Source organism: Palaemon carinicauda, chromosome 30, assembly GCF_036898095.1.
Source record: "Palaemon carinicauda isolate YSFRI2023 chromosome 30, ASM3689809v2, whole genome shotgun sequence".
Taxonomy (NCBI): domain Eukaryota; kingdom Metazoa; phylum Arthropoda; class Malacostraca; order Decapoda; family Palaemonidae; genus Palaemon; species Palaemon carinicauda.
Genome location: NC_090754.1, coordinates 59,918,495 through 59,935,427, shown reverse-complemented (window position 1 = coordinate 59,935,427; position 16,933 = coordinate 59,918,495). Strand labels below are relative to the sequence as shown.

The 16,933-nt window shown below is 44.5% G+C and overlaps 1 protein-coding gene across 6 annotated transcripts in view; it reads right to left on the bottom strand.

Annotated features, from left to right (window-relative positions):
• LOC137623199 (transmembrane protein 135-like) overlaps window positions 1-16,933 on the bottom strand; it is a 232,253-nt gene that overhangs the window by 203,094 nt on the left and 12,226 nt on the right. For 3 of the 6 annotated variants that reach the window (XM_068353909.1, XM_068353903.1, XM_068353908.1), the window contains exon 2: window positions 3,428-3,635. In XM_068353909.1, the coding sequence (XP_068210010.1) occupies window positions 3,428-3,568 (141 nt within the window). In that variant the 5' untranslated portion in view covers window positions 3,569-3,635. Of the gene's footprint in view, window positions 1-3,427; window positions 3,636-12,534; window positions 12,553-12,896; window positions 12,985-16,933 lie in introns of those variants that run through there. The other 3 variants (XM_068353904.1, XM_068353906.1, XM_068353905.1) reach the window with 3 other exon arrangements.

The following is a 16,933-nucleotide window of genomic DNA, read 5'->3' as shown; positions in this document are numbered from 1 at the left end:
AAACAAAAAATACAGTACGTATATTCAGACTTTTAAAACCTTCCCTTTACGTAGTACTGTTAACAAACTATCCTTTAATGTACAGAACACTTAATGCTTGTACTACATTACCCTAAACTAAAACAGGCACAAATATTAAAATGTTAGAATATTAAAGTACGTAGTATAAAAAAATAAAGATTGTTACTGTACTCACCACGAAAGAAGTTGAAGAAAAACTTGTATGATGATGGCGATGAATTTGCTGCACAGTAGAAATGATGATGATGAAGCTGATGATGTCTTCTACTGTGCAGCCAATGATAGTATTTTACGTCTCTTCAGACGGAGGTGTCTTTTCCTGGGACACTTCTTCAATTTCTTCCGAAGGCATAGGAGCAGGAGGAACTGGCTCTTTTTTGCGAGGCTGGAAGAACATTGTGATCGGAAGTTGCTGCCGCTGCTTCTTTTTTCGCTCAAAGAGCATCCTGTAAGGAGTCATGTCTTCATCGATTTTGTTGCAGAATTGCATAGAACGAACCATATCCTCGTCCCCCTCTTGCGACAATTCTTTCAACTCCTTCGTAAGGTTGCAGAGCTTGGCAAGCCGTTCTAATGTCAAGCCCGTTTCTTCGACATTTTCTTGGGTCTCTTCCTGTGTTTCACTGTCTTATTTCGTCAGGTCTTCGAGGTCTGTGTCAGTTAGCGGCTGGGAATGGCAGTCCAACAACTCGTCCACGTCTTCAGTCGTCATGTCGCCAAACCCGTCACCTCCAATTATCGCAGCCAACTGCACAGATTTCCGTATTGCAGAGTGTTGAATCTCAGCAGGTGTAAATCTCTCGTCATCGCAAACAATCTGGGGCCACAACTTCTTCCAGCTCGCATTAACAGTAGCAGGTTTCATTTCTTTCAGTGCCTTCTGGATGTTCTGCAGGCATGTGGCTATTGTGTACTTCCGCCAGTACGCCTTCAAGTTAAAATCTTCATCCTCATCATCTCGGGCAGCATCCACACACGCAACGAGGTCCGCCAAGGTATTCTTCGTGTAGAGGGCCTTGAATGCCCTGATAACCCCCTGGTCCATCGGTTGAATTAATGACGTTGTGTTGGGTGGCAGGAACTCAACCTGAATGCCCTCATGCGACAGATCAGTTGCATGTCCACCAGCATTATCCATAAGGATAAGGATCATAAATGGCAAGCCCTTCTCTAAGAGATATTTACTGACTTGCGGGATAAAACACTGGTGGAACCAGTTGGAGGTCAGCATTTTCGTAATCCATGCTTTTGGATTATGCATCCAGTACACGGGAAGGAGGGTTTTTCAATTTGTAAATAAGCCCCGGCTTTAGCAAAAATCCAGCAGCATTGCCACACATCACGAGGGTAACGCAATCTTTGAATGCTTTAAAGCCAGAGGCTTTGACTTCTTCTTTGAACAGGAAAGTTCGCGACGGCATTCTCTTCCAAAACAAGCCGGTCTCATCCATATTAAACACTTGTTCCGGCTTGTATCCCCCTTCAGTAATAATGTTCTTGAACGTCTCATTCGCGTAAGTTTCAGCAGCGGTAGTGTCAGCGGAAGCAGCCTCGCCATGCAGGGAAACGCTTTTCAGGCCGAAGCGTTTCTAGAACTTCGCGAACCATCCTTTGCTGGCGGGAAAACGTTGTTTCTGAGGCTGGGAATCAGTGGATGTCCCTGCTTGAGGTTCATCTACATCATCTTCGTCTTCTTCAGCATGGTCGCCATCGTCGTCTTGAGGTTCCTTTGCCGCAAAATTCTCATACAAACTCAAAGCCTTGGTTCGCGTTCGTATCCAAGGCTATGTTCTTCTTCCGGCAGTCGGTAATCCAGATTGCTAAAGCACCTTCCATACGGACGATCGTTCTATTACGAGCGGTAACAACTCGCTTCGCTGACCTGCTAAAGGTGATGGCAGCCGTCTTTTCAATGTTCGCCTCGTCCTTCTTAATGTAGCGAACGGTGGATTCGTTCACTCCAAAATGGCGGGCTGCGGCCGCGTAACTTCCCCCTTCTTCCAACATATCGAGAAGTGTGACCTTCTCAGCAATCGTCATCATTTTTCGGTGGCGTTTAGGCTCACTACCAGCCTTAGTAGAAGTAGAACGCTTGGGAGCCATTGTAGATATTAAACAGAAAGTTCAACAAAAAGTTCAACTTCAAACAGTCCCGCACAGCACAGATAAAGTTACACAGTAACGTAGCAGTGTCTACCCGGCGAGAGAGCAGCAAACAAAGTGGCCGCGAGAAGATGCTGCGGATCAGAGAAGCAGTCAAAACACCAATCACAGGCTAGATTACAAAACTTGGGAGCTGATTCGTCATCTATCAGCACTGGAACCAATCACAGTCCGTCTTACATGTTACGTAGTAGTTACCAATTCAAATACAAAGTACTATATACTATATGCTTTACGTATGCTATTTTACGCTTGTTTTGTTGTAGGATATGTACGGTTATTCGAGATGTGATTTTTGCAACAAAAAATATTATTGGATGCAGTACTGTACTACATACGTATACATACAAAAGATTCATGGAAAAGATGCACATCCATTGCATTTGCAGAACGTAGTAACCATCAGCAGCCTTACACCATTCAAATATGACAAAGTCAGACTGCATCTGATTTGCGTTTCATGTTCGATTTAATTTTACTACGTATAGGTATACTGAATTATCGTATGATCACATTCTCTTTTCGTGTTTTATTTCTTTCTGTACTGAATTATATGTCATATATAATGCAATGAACCATCAGTAAAAGAAGATATTACTAATTATTAATGGAATTAACGAAATATTTGGGTCTTCATATATAGCGGCTATTTCGAAATTTCTGGAAAATCCGCGAAACTGTATATGTATATACATGCGTTATGAAAAAAAATCCGCGAAGTCGTGAATCCGCGAAAGTCGAACCGCAAAGTAGCGAGGGCTCACTGTATATATTAAGTATAAGAAAAGTAAGTAATTAAGTACATGTAAAACAAAACATTAATGGCTGCCATGCGAGGACGGGACAGAGACGTCTGTTCATTGTCCGAGCCAAAAGTGAAGTGAAGCAGTTCACTGGTGTGTGAGGGGGGGAGGGGTAGCTAGCTACCACTCCCCTACCCCCTTGCTAACTAGCGCGGGGGTAATACACCCTCGTTAAATTCTAATGGCTCGTCTTTTCAGCTACGCTGAAAGTAAACCCTATGTAAATAGCGTGGTTTGTATTTCGGTTACGGAACAAACTGAATATAATGTAATGTATTAACAATGAAAATTTATGATTCCTATACAAGTTACAAAGGGCTACTATGAAAAATTAACACAATACTGAAATGGAAAGATACTGTGCATATTTAGCAAAAAAAAAAAAAAAAAATACAGTACAGTATATTTACTGTACATAACCGTAAAAACTAACAACTTACCAAATATACTACCCCGTAGATCTTGCAGCTCTCTATGAAACTGATGATGCATATTTCAAATGATGCTTTAGAGCAGACGGGCTCCCAACAATGGCCCAGTTCATAACAAGAAAAGGGCAAGGTCTTGCTTAGCACCGTCATATTTTTCTTGAGTCAGATTTCTCTCGGAGAACTATTATCCTCAAGACTCCATTTGGGTTACCTGAAACTACAAAAAGAATATATATGCCTAATACTATAAAATACAATAAAAACCTTAAACTAATATGACAAATTCAGAGATAATTTGTATTTTTCCTAACCATACAAACCTTAGCTATTTACATGGGGTATTACTTTCGGCATAGCTGAAATGACGAGCCATTAGATTTTTAACGAGGGTTAACTACCCTCTCGCTAGTTAGCGAGGGGGTAGGGGAGGGGTAGCTAGCTACCCCTCCCCCCTCATACACCGGTGAACTGATTCACTTCGCTTAGAGGTAGGGCTTCACGGGGGACAGGGCTGGCGGGCAAATATGTGTAAATAGCTAAGGTTTGTATGGTTAGGAAAAATACAAATTATCTCCGAATTTGTCATTTGTTCCGTAACTGAAATACAAACCCCGCTATTTACATGGGGTGACTTAACCCTTAGGTAGGGTGGAAAGTCCCAGCCTTACTGACTTTGGCTTTGCCCGGGGACTCAGAATCCAAGTGAGCAGCACTCGAGAAAAGGAGTACCTGCACCTCGCAAATTCCTTGCTCCGCAAGAAACGTGTGGCCTACATAAGCTTGTGTGTGAAGGAAAGAAGTGTGACTCGTCCTAGGAAGTTGACCTGAAGTCCTTTAGATGGAAATCTAGGTTAGGACATTCCCAATACCACCTCGACAGGGTATGGGGGACGCGACAGTATTATATTAATACTAGGAGTACAAGGAAGCATGGTTTACCTGCAGTGGTTTGAGGTCAGCTATGCAGAGAACCCAGGATGCTGCTTTCCCCAAGAGAGGGGGAGGATGAAGAAAAGAGTAAGGGCCAGACATACTTTTTCATTCATGCAGTCTAAAACCGGGTAACAATGCCCTCAACCTTCTGCTACCTGTCCATTAAGGAGCCTGAGGTTAGACCAGCTGTTGTGCAGGCACCACAGGGCTGATAGAGAACGTATCGAGGCTCCTGTGGATCACATCCTGCAGGTAGTGGGCTGTGAAGGTCGTTTGACGCTTCCAGACCACAGCTTGTAGCACCTGCGTCACAGAGAAGTTTCTCTTGAATGCCAGGGACGTTGCGATGCCTCTGACATCGTGTGCTCTAGGGCGACGTGACGGAAGAGGGTCTGGATTCAGGGCATGATGGATGACCCTTCGAATCCAAGCTGAGATGGTATTCTTGGTGACCCTCCTCTGCGTCCTTCCCGTGCTCACAAACAGGGCTTGCACGCGAGGACGGACTGCAGCTGTTCTTTTAAGATAACGCCTCAGACTCCTTACTGGGCATAGTAGGAGATGGTCTGGGTCATCTGTTACAGAACGAAGACTCGAAACCCTGAAGGAATCGAACCTTGGGTCCGGAACTCCAGGATTTTGAGTCTTAGCAATAAACTCAGGGACGAACCTGAACGTTACCTCCCCCCATCCCCTTGATTGGGCGACGTCGTACGAGAGACCATGAAATTCACTGATACGCTTGGCTGAAGCCAGAGCGAGCAGGAACACCACCTTCCAAGTCAGGTGACGATCAGAAGCCTGGCGCAATGGTTCGAACGGAGGTCTCTTAAGAGCCCTGAGAACCCGAACCACGTTCCATGGAGGAGGTCTCACTTCCGACTGAGGGCAGGTAAATTCGTAGCTTCATATGAGCAAGGAAAGTTCCAGCAAGGAAGAAATGTCCAATCCTTTCAGCCTGAAGGCGAGGCTTAAGGCTGAGCGAGAGCCTTTCACCGCCGAGACAGAAAGGCGCATCTCTTCCCACAAATACACGAGGAACCCCGCTATTACTGGAATAGAGGCATCGAGTGGAGAGATACCCGTCCCTCGACACCAACCCCAGAAGACTCTCCACTTCGCCTGGTAGACCCCTGCAGATGACTTTCGCAGGAGAGACTCTCCGCAACTTGTTGCGAAAAGCGTCTCTCAGTGAGGAGATGCTGGATAGTCTCCAGGCATGAAGCCGAAGCGAAGCTACGGCTTTGTGGAAGATGTTGCAGTGTGGTTGCCTGAGTAACTCGTGTCGTGGGGGGAGTTCTCTCGGGAGTTCCGTCAGGAGCTGCAGAAGGTCCGGGAACCACTCTGCATGATGCCATAGCAGAGCTATCAAGGTCATTGACAGGTTGACCGATAGTCTGGTCTTGTTGAGTACCCTTCTCATCAGACAGAACGGTGGGAAGGCGTAGACGTCGATGTTGTCCCACCGTTGTTGGAAGGCATCTTGCCAGAGTGCCTTGGGGTCCGGGACTGGGGAGCAGTACAGCGGCAGCTTGAAATTCAAAGCTGTCGCGAACAAGTCGACTGTCGGGGAACCCCACAAAGTCAGGACTTTGTTGGCTACTAGAGGATCCAAAAACCACTCGGTACTCACTATCTGCGAAGCTCTGCTCAGACTGTCGGCGAGCACATTCCTTTTGCCCGAAATGAAGTGAGCTGATAGTGGTATCGAGTGGACTTCGGCCCATCTCAGAATCTCTACTGCAAGATGGGATAGATGTTGTGAAAAGGTACCTCCTTGCTTGTTGATATAAGCCAATACTGTGGTGTTGTCGCTCATCACCACCACAGAGTGACCCGCCAGGGTCTGTTGGAACAGTTGAAGTGCTAGATATACGGCCTTCATTTCTAGCAGATTGATGTGGAGGTACTTTTCTGATTCTGACCACCGGCCTGAGATCCTGTGGTTCAGAACGTGGGCCCCCCACCCTTCTTTTGACGTGTCCGAGAACAGCATCAAATCCGGGGGAGGACGAGAAGATGCACTCCCTTTCAAAGGTTTCCGCCGGTCAACCACCACTGCAGGTCCGTCCGTTCCGCAGGCCCCATAGGGACCAGAATGTCCAGGGAATTGCAGCCTTGATTCCACCGGGACTTGAGCCGCCATTGCAAAGATCTCATCCTGAGGCGGCCGTTTGGAACTAGACGGGCCAGGGAGGACAGATGACCTAGAAGACGTAACCAAGATTGGGCTGGAAGCTCTTCCCGACTGAGGAAAGGCTCTGCGACCCTCTTCAGCCTTGGTATCCTGTCGTCTGATGGAAAGGCTTTGTGGAGATTAGTGTCCAATATCATGCCTAGATATACCAGTTGTTGAGATGGAAGCAGAGACTTCTCGAGATTTACCATGATCCCTAGATCTTGGCAAAGTCCCACAAGCTTGTCTCGGCGTCGAAGAAGGGTCGACTCCGAGTCTGCCAGGATCAGCCAGTCATCCAGATAGCGAAGGAGACGGATGCCGATCCTGTGTGCCCACGAAGATATCAGGGTGAACACTCTGGTGAACACCTGTGGTGCTGAGGAGAGACCGAAACACAGCACCTTGAACTGGTAGATCTTGTTGTCTAGGCTGAATCTTAAGTACTTCCTTGAAGACGGATGGACTGGGATCTGGAAGTATGCGTCCTTTAGATCCAGTGTGCACAAGAAAGTCTTGCGGTTTCATTGCAAGTCTGACCGTGTCTGCGGTCTCCATGCTGAATGGAGTTTGCTTGACAAACCTGTTCAGAGCTGAGAGGTCGATGACTGGCCTCCAGCCTCCAGACGCCTTCTTTACAAGAAAGAGTCGACTGAAGAAGCCTGGGGACCCATCGACAACCTCTTGGAGAGGGCCCTTTTTCAACATGGTCTGGACTTCTGCCCGAAGGGCTTGCCCCCTTGCCGATCCCATGGCAAGGGAGCTCAACGACACTGGATTCGCTGTCAGGGGAGGTAGAGATGTTGTGAACAGGACGCGATATCCTTGACTGATTACGGAAATCGTCCAGGAATAAGCCCCGAGTTGCTGCCACCTGTTCACGCAACTTTGTAGGCATTTCCCCACTGGTGGACATGCAGGGGGACTGCCAATCCTAGCGTTTGCGGCTTCTGCCGCTCCCTCTAGGATGCTTTCCTCCCCTGGAGGACTTTTTGCCTTTCTTGTCCTTGACAGGAAAGGGCTTAGACACCGTCGTCTTCGCTGTAGCTGCCGGTTTCGTGGTCTTGGTAGGACGTGGTTGCTGAGTTGCTGGAGGTTTAAAGGGCTTCAATGTTAGAGCCCAATGTAGGAGAAAGTCCTGGTTGGACTTCCTCCACCTCTCAGCCGCCTGCTCCACGTCCTTAGGCTCGAACAAGTTCTTCCCCATAATGGAAGAATGTCTGAGCCTGCTGATCTCGGTACTGGGGACCTATTGATGGAATCTCTCAGACACCGCATCTCTAACGTTTCAAGATGGTATTAGCCCACAAATTCGAGACTTGTTGGGCTAAAAACTCGATCGTACAAGTGCCCGAGAGTAAAAAGGTCTCCATGGCCTTCCTGGTACTTTCTTTGGACAAGTCCTCTGAACGTAACAGGATGCCTAGGGACCCTAGCCTAATGTCCAGCCACGAAGATGCCTGCATGGCACACTTCGCTACCTTCTCCAGGCTAAGGATCTCCGTTGCCGAGAACGAGACCTGCCGGTTGGAGTCTCTCTCTAGAGGGACACCCCTGGTAAGCTCTTCTATAGAGTGGTGTAGGGGAAGAGCTAAACTAGTCTCCACGATGTCAAAGTACCTCCTCTGATGGACACGAGGAGGTGGGAGGAGTTTGTTGCCGGCGCTGGATCGGCTGGAGGAGGCAAGCTCAGAGAGCTAGGCTTCGACCTTGTCTCTGGCACTCTTAACCCAGAGACCAGGGCAAAGCCGCACTGGCCTTCGAGGGTTTTTGAGTCCCAAACACTCCGTCCAAGACCGTGTCTTTGCCCTCACGAAGGGGAATCTCTAGATCCGCAAACCCATTGAGATTCCTCATAAGGGTCAGAACCTGCCAGAACGCATGCTCTGACTCCTGCAGCTCCCCTCCTGAAGGGCTAGCAGTAAAGTCTCCTGTCCCTAAAGGCTCTTCTTGGGGGGATTCATGGACATTCTCTGAGTGCTTGGCTGGCTCCGGTCTAATCCTTGAAGATGACTTTGGCAAAGTCTTGGAGTCCTTCGACTCCCTCCTGGGAGGGATGCAGGACTCCAACAGCAATGGTGGGAGGCTCTTCTCCACCCCTACCCGAGAAGACTTTCCAGAGCGAGGTGGGGTTTCCCTCATTGGTGCGATCCGGGAACGCCTCACCTCGCGTGACTCCCCTGAGGACGGAAAATCTTCCTCCAAAGGGGAGGGAGTGAAAGTCTGGGGGGGCAAGGAGGCCTTCCTCAAGGACTTCCGAGGAGTCAGCTTTGCCTTCGGAGAAGTTACCACGTTAGACATTCCTCTCTTCCTCTTCAGGGGAGTAGAAGCTGCCAATGATTTGTGGCCCAGCTCAGAGAGAACAGGCTTAAAAGCCTTCATGACCGCTCTGACCAGGGACCCAAACCAAGGCTGCGCAGCTGTCAGAAACTCCCTCCGGAGGGAAGGGGATCGTTCGATCCCTAGGAGGAGTTACCAAAGGGGAGTTCACCTGAAAAGATGAAGGAGAAAAGTCCCTGGACCTATCCGGAATCCTCCCTCCCACCGGCGAGCGTGTTGTTCTGCGCTTGGTGGGGGGGGGACGCGACGATGATGACCTGGCCGCGCGTTGTCCTGCAGCCTCGTGCGTGGGATCGCGCTGGGGAGCGTGCTGGCGCTCGCACGATGGGAATTGCCCTGAGTCATACGCGCGGGCGAGCGATGGCGCGCAGGGGCGCGGGCTGGAGAAATCAGAGGGCGCGCTGAAGGATGGATAAGCGCTCGCACGCGCAAAGGCGACTGTTCGGGCGCGCGGGCGCGCAGAAAACATATCCCTTGCACGCGGCCTCGCATGAGAGCTCACATCTGGCTGTGGTGATGGCCGTGGGCGCGCAGGGCGCGTGTGCGCAACCTCGTTGGCGAGCGTCGGAGACTGCACGCGAGGGCGCGCTGGTGAAGGATGGCGCACAGGCGGGGACCGATGGCGCGTTGATGAGCGCTGGCGAGCAGGGGAAGAGGTTAACTTCCCCACTGCGCCCAGATCAGAAGATCGTGGGCGCGCAAGAGATCGTTGGCGCGTAGGCAAGCAGCAGGATGAGGGCGCACAGTAGCGCGCTGGCGATCTGGAGAGTGCTGGCGCGCTTTAACAGGAGCACGCAAGGGAGACCTGGCGCGTAAGGGACGTATGCTCTAGCTTGTGCGTACGCCCTTGATGCCCCGAAGGGTCCGTTGCCCGTTTTACAACGTGATGTGTTGGCGCCCACAGCGCGTCAGTAGCCAGGAACGGCGACGGCAGGTCAGCAGGTCTGGCGGGTGGAAGGTCGGCTTGTCTTTGTAAGGACGACCTGCCACCAAAGGAGAATGTGAACGATCTGCAGAGAGGTCCAGAATTGTAGCTGATAAGAGTCGGAGAACGATGGCGAGGTTCCTCTGCGGTGGACTGCGGTGACGATGAACTGAAGAGGCACCTCTTAACACCCTTGTGAGGTGAAGGAAGGCCTCTACGGCGAAGAGGAAGGGGGGCTTTACGCCTTATACGCCCTCTGGGGGCCGTGGGGTCAGCGCGCTGACCATCAGCACTCCTCCGAAGAGGAGTCTCTGTGAGTGAACTCCCCCGAGGGGGAGAATCACCGGCAGGAGAGACCATTGGACTTAGTTCCTCCCTCGAAGGCCTTCAGAGGGGGGAACTAAGCCTTCAGCTACATCAGGATCATCACGAGCAGAGGTTTGATATAACTCATCGGAAGCCTCTGCCATGACAAAGTCGACGATAGACAGGGGATCAACCTCTGCTAAAGTCGGCGATTGTTTGACAGCTGCCCCCAACCTCATCATGTCAAACAAGGCTTCCTTGGAGGGCAAACCCTCAAGCCCCAAGGAAGCCCAAAGCTGAAACAAATCATTATTAGACACAGGCATATTTAAATCCTCCCCCGGGGGCGGAGGAGGAGCTGCCTCACTATGGGAGATAACTCCCTCTCCCAAACCCCGAGATCAGTCAACAGAACTATGGCCTACGCTACCATTCGACAGTTTCTCGGAAGAAACCGATCGAGTGGGAGCTTTGGAGGAGGTTTGGGCCACGGAAGAAGAGCCCTTGGGATTTTCTCCTTTCAAAGAAACCTTCAAAGGAGAAATATCCCGTCTGAACTTCTTCCGGCGCCGAGAAAACCTCTCCCACTGGGAGGTAGACCACTCCCTACACACTTTATTTCTATCTCACCGCTGGCCCCTACAATAAGGACATAGGGTGTGAGGGTCCGTCTCGACCGCCGACATATTCGTGCCACAAGGGCGGTCGGGTAATCCAGGACACTTTCGCATAGCAGAGGCCAACTTCACGCAAACCTGTCAAAGAAAAAGCAAAAAAGCATTAACAATGGCTTTCAAAGGCGAGGGTGACAGCGGACACGTCCGACTACCACCCGAGCCGAGAGCAAAGTGAGCTCAAGCACAGGTGTGTGAGGGGGGGGGGGGGAGGGTAGCAAGCTACCCTCCCTACCCCCGGCTAACTAGCAGTGGGGTGGTAAACCCTCGTTAAAATTCTAATGGGTCGTCATTTCAGCTATGCCGAAAGTAATTACCCATATTAAATAACGTGGTTTGTATTTCAGTTACGGAACAAAGACTGTTCAAATTGAGAAAACTACAGTAATTAAGTCAGCACATCACATAAATTACTACCAATCTTTAAAAAACTAAATACAGGAAGATTCGTTATGTTGCATCTATTAAAAGGGCAATTCAAACGTGCAGATGGCACCAACCTGAAGCTCAAATTGAAAATGCACTGCTTTAATAATGCTTTTTCAGCCAATGCCTCAGGTTATGGGAGAAATATCTCATTGGCATCAGTGTATTTTAAATTATATCCTCAGACCCCTCTTGACTGCTCCTTTTTTATACTTATATTGCCTGGTCCACAAATGCTAAATCGCAAAGTGCGGACGCAACTAGAGATTGCATAATAAACTTGGCTACATTAAGGTTCCCGGAGCCTTTGCATAAAACGAACAGCAGCTCACGCATGCATTGAACACCACCTAACCTTTCCCACAAGCTGTGTCCTTACCTACTCAACTTACAGAGGAGGGGGGGCTAACGGTCCAAAGTGACTGCCGAATTCGGTAAAGTTTTACAAGTCTACAGGTTATCATTTCGAACAGAGAATATATGTTTTCCTGTAGCAAATAATGTGATTTAACTGAATTTGACCTTCATTTCAACCGCAAACAAACAGAACATCCATTCCAACTAACTTCAAGTATCCGAATTGGTTGTTGTTGAAGGTGAAAACCGGTTAAATCACGATATTTACAAAAGGAAAACATATATTTTCTGTTAAAAGGTTTAAATATAATGGCTCTTGTTCCGCCATGGGCTCGCTTCGCTCGACAAAAACCAAAAACATCAAGCTCGTATATACTGGCAAGCGGTAATGTTGAGCTGCGCACGCTAACATTAGCAACGCTAAATATAATGGTTCTTGTTCTGTCACTAGCTCGCTTCGCTAACATTAGCAATGTTACACTAACATATATATTTCTGAAACTATTAATTTCCGACAGGAACGAGTGTGATTTTCGAAGAGAACGGACCTTTTTCTATAAAACAAAGTTTTTTCCCTAGGTTACCTTACCCTGTAATAAACTACAATAGAATCCCGTATTCTTAGCAATGGAGTTTGAGAATAAGGGAATTATGGGACATGGCTGTCATAATACATACACCCGTTCGTTCGTTCGAAATGATGGGGTGTATGTATGAAAGCGACCATCTGTATGTATGATTACGACTCGCTTAGAGTACGGCAGTGTAAGAGGGGGTCGCAGGGGGCCGTTAGTGGCCCTGTTAGGTAAGTAAGGACACAGCTTGTAGGTTAGGTTAGGGGGGAGAGTTTAGGTTAGTTGATGTCCATTTTTTAAGCACGCTGGAGGAACTGGTTGCTGATATACAAAGGCTCAGAAATGATCTGCATTTACAACCAAACAGGGGCCCTTGGCACAAGGCACTAGCCCTCAGAACATACATACACCAGGGTCCCTATCCTAGTATACAAGTCTTGTAAATACGGTATTAGTATACAGGTTACAGAGTAAATGATGTGAACTAGGATCTGGACATTACAGGAGATTGACCAGCTGTATTGTTATACAAACAACTTCTTTCTCCAGACATTAAAACAGAAATACCCATCGTCACTACAAAACATAGGTATATGTGGAATTCAAAACAATCGTATTGCGTTCACGAATAAAAGGCTTGGACTTTAACTCGAGCAAAATCAATATCACATAAACAGTATTGGCTTTGTATAATTTAGGTAATTTGCCAAATAAATTGACAATTAACATGTTAACAGTGGCAAGTCCTAATGTGAAAAATACTCACATATCACGAAAACAAATGTCTTAATCACCTTCACACCCAGATACGATAACACATTGAAACACACTAAGCAAAACTAAACCGAAGTTGTAAACATTAAGTCCGATATCGCTTACAGATAATTTAAGAGACTAATAAATTATTTAATGTATTTAATAGTATATTGTATAAATATCTTTTAAAATTTAAATAAAATATCTAATATTATTTAAAACTGAAGTTTAACTATACAGCAAGCTATATATATAAGCATGATTGCTCTATCATTAGGTGGAAGTTACTATCAAGCAACTCGAACACAGCTATTATAAAACTACTAAATTTCTACTGTCAAAAGACTGATTTCCTGTTGAGTAGAATTAATCTTTACCACGACAAGAAACGACAATTTTCGTCAAGAAGCAAACGCAAGCAGAGCGAATTAGGAAAGGTATAAATTTAGACAAAAAAGTTAACCAATGTATAAGAATATGCCTGTTAAATATCCAAGCACTAACCAAGCAGAAATTAATAGAAATAGAAAACGAGATGAACACAAATAAAGTTCATATATTTTGTTTGACAGAAACGCACCAAAAAATAGATAAAATACAGCTGAGTAAAGGTCTGTTAAAGTTAGAAAAAAGAAGGGATTTTAAAGACAAAAAGGGTGGAGGGTTAATGTTAATTTTTAAAAACAATAACATCACTGAAGTAGAGGAAATAGAAACCAAACATAGCGATATAATAATGGTACAGTGCAAAATCCACAGCTTAGTATTCCTGATAATACTGGTATATTTCGCAGCAGGAAATACAGAAGAAGATAGAAAAAGAGATCAAGAATTGAAAGTGGAATGTGAAAATTTAATACAAAAAGCAGGAGAAACAACACCTTTGCTAGTTATGGGGGATTTTAACGGCCACGTTGGATTTCTTGGGCACCAACAAGTAGACAGAAATGGGGAAATGGTGCTAGATTGGATGGGTAACCACAACCTAACACTATTAAATGGAGATGAAAGGTGCTCAGGACTATACACGTGGAATAGACAAGATCAGCATAGTGCTATTGATTTTGTACTTGCAAATAATATGCTATATAAAAAATTTAAATGTATGGAAATAGATGAAGATAAAACAGTATTAGATATATCAGATCACAACTTAATAACAGTAGAATTGGAAGCAAAAACAAATAGTGAAAATAATTACAATAAAGGGAAGTGGGAAGAAACTACATATTATAGCAGTGACGCAAAAGATATAGACGAATATGTGAAATCTATAGAGAGAAAACTTGTCAGCAAGGATGTAAAAAATATTGATGAGCTAAACATAATAATGGCAGAAATGAAACAAGAGCATTTGGCTAAAACATATAGGAGAAGGGTAACAAATGAAGGGAAGAACAAAGAACAACCTTGGGTAACCGAGGAAATAAGAAGAAAGATTAAGGAAAGAAAGGAACTTAATAGAAAAAAGAGAAATGTAAAAGATATTAGGATAAAAAGAGAATTAGAAGAAAAATACAATCATAAGAAGAAAGAAGTACAAATACTGGTGAAAGAGAGCATAACGTTATATGAGAAAAAGAAGACCAGGGAGATAAGAGATGATAAAAACAATAAACTATGGGAAAACATAAACAAATTAAGAAATAGCAAAGAAATAAAAAGCGAGGCAATACAATTATATGGAGAGAGAGGAAATAAATTATCAGATGAAGAGGCTAAAGAAGAATTAGTAAAATTTTGGAAAACAGTATACAACACACATGAAAATAGAATAACTGAGATCTGGAATGAGGAGGAGGAGAGTGAATACCTGGATAATTTGAGAAGAGAAAACGACATTATAACTGTAAATGAATATAGTATACCTGAACATCTAAGGGAGCATTACGATGCTGTACTTAATGTCGAAGGAATAATTAAACCCATGCCCGTCGCTGAAATGAGTAAAGGTAAATTAGAAAAATGCTTAAAACGTCTAAAGAAAGGTAAAGCAGCAGGGCCAGATGGACTAAAGCCAGACTACTATAAAGCAATGATGATGAGTGATATATGCAAGAATACACTAGTGAACTGCTACAAAGAGGAACTAGCCAGCAAAGAAAAACCCAAAAGCTGGAAAGAATCCAGAACAAAAATGTTAAAAAAGAAAAACAAGCCAACAGCAAAGGAATTGAGACCTATAGCTCTCACAAATGTATCATATAAAATATACATGGCTTTTATCAAGGATGAAATAGAAAGGCATTTAAAAAGTAATAATGCCATAGAGGATAGTCAAGCGGGATTTACAGAAGGAGGAAGGATTGAGGATAATATATTCATCTTACAATACATGGTCGAAGAAACTTTCAAAAATAAGAAAAAACTCATAGTGGCCTCTTTAGATTTCAAAAAAGCTTTCGATTCCATAAAAAGGGAAGCACTGATAGAAACATTAAAGCAATACAAAGTGCATACTAGTATAATTAACTCTATAGCTGAAGTGTATGTGGGAGACTCGACTACATTAGACATAGGGGAAAGAGTAGAACAAAAATTGAGCGTAAGTAGTGGAATAAAGCAAGGCTGTACTGCCTCTACAACATTATTCAAATTAATTACTTATCAGATTATAAAACAAGTAGAAAGGGAAGGTAATGGTTTTAAAAATGATATTATAAAGCTAGTAGTATTATTTTTTGCTGATGATGTCCTAGTGCTTGCTGAGAATATAGAGGATGCTGAATTAAACATAAGGAAAGTGATAGATATAGGAAAGCAGTGTGGTTTAGACATAAATAGAGACAAAAGTAGCGTACTTATATATAATATGAAGGAGAAACCAGATAATATAGAGGGAATAAGAGTAGTAAGCAATATTAAATACCTAGGTATCAAGGTAGATGATGGTAGGAATATGTTCAAAACACAGAAAAGTGAAATGATAGTTAAGGCGCAAAAGCTAGCCAATCTTACTTATTCGATCATAGAAAAAAGCTGTAATAAGATACTGATAGGAAAAACATACTGGAAAAGTGTAGCACTACCCTCTATATTATATGGAACAAATGTGATTAACTTAACAGAAACGGAAATAGAAAAGTTGCAGAGAATAGAGAATGGAGTGTATAGAAGGATGTTAGGGGGTGTAAGGAATACAGCAATTGTAGCCTTGAGAGGGGATGTAGGAGCATCAGCTATGAAAACAAGGGTAATGGATGGTAAGCTGAGGTACCTTAATAGCATTTATAAGGGAGAAAAGGACTTACTTACAGCAATAGTCAATGATATGGAAGAAAAAGAGAGGAAGTGGTGGATGCATGTGAAGAAGTATGCTGAAGAATGTGGGATGGCGATGAGAGAAGTCAAGAGATGTACGAAAGAGGACATAAAGAAGAGAACAAGAGAATGGGACACAAGCAAATGGAAGAGTGAAATGGAGTGTAAGGAGAGTTTAATTTTGTATAAAAACTGGAAAAGTGAAATCAAGGAGGAGGAAGTGTATGACAATACATTTTCGTCAATTTTATTATTTAGAGCAAGGACAAACTCATTGGGCTTGAATATAAGAAACAGACACCAAGATGGAAATATAAACTGTGTATTCTGTGATGTAGAAGAAAATGCTAACCACTTTATATTATATTGTCCACAGTTTAGTGATATAAGAATAAAAACAATTGAGCTTCAACAACCATACGAAGAAGATAGTGCACAAACAGTTGGAAAATTCCTTTTTTGTGAAGAGAATATTGAAAATAAGAAAAGTATACTACAACAAATGTGGATGAAAAGAGAAAAACTAGTGAAAATAAGGAACACACAAAACTAAAAGAGACAGAGGCGCCGTTGTAAAGGCTATGCCTCAACCCAGAACCTGAACCTGAACCTGAACAATTTTAGTTCGAAGTTGAATGATAATAATAATAATAATAATAATAATAATAATAATAATAATAATAATAATAATAATAATAATAATAATAATAATAATGTAGCGGACTTTCAAACGGTTGTTTGTGCTGTTTAAGTATTTATTACTCTAAAGATTTGGGTGTCTGTAAA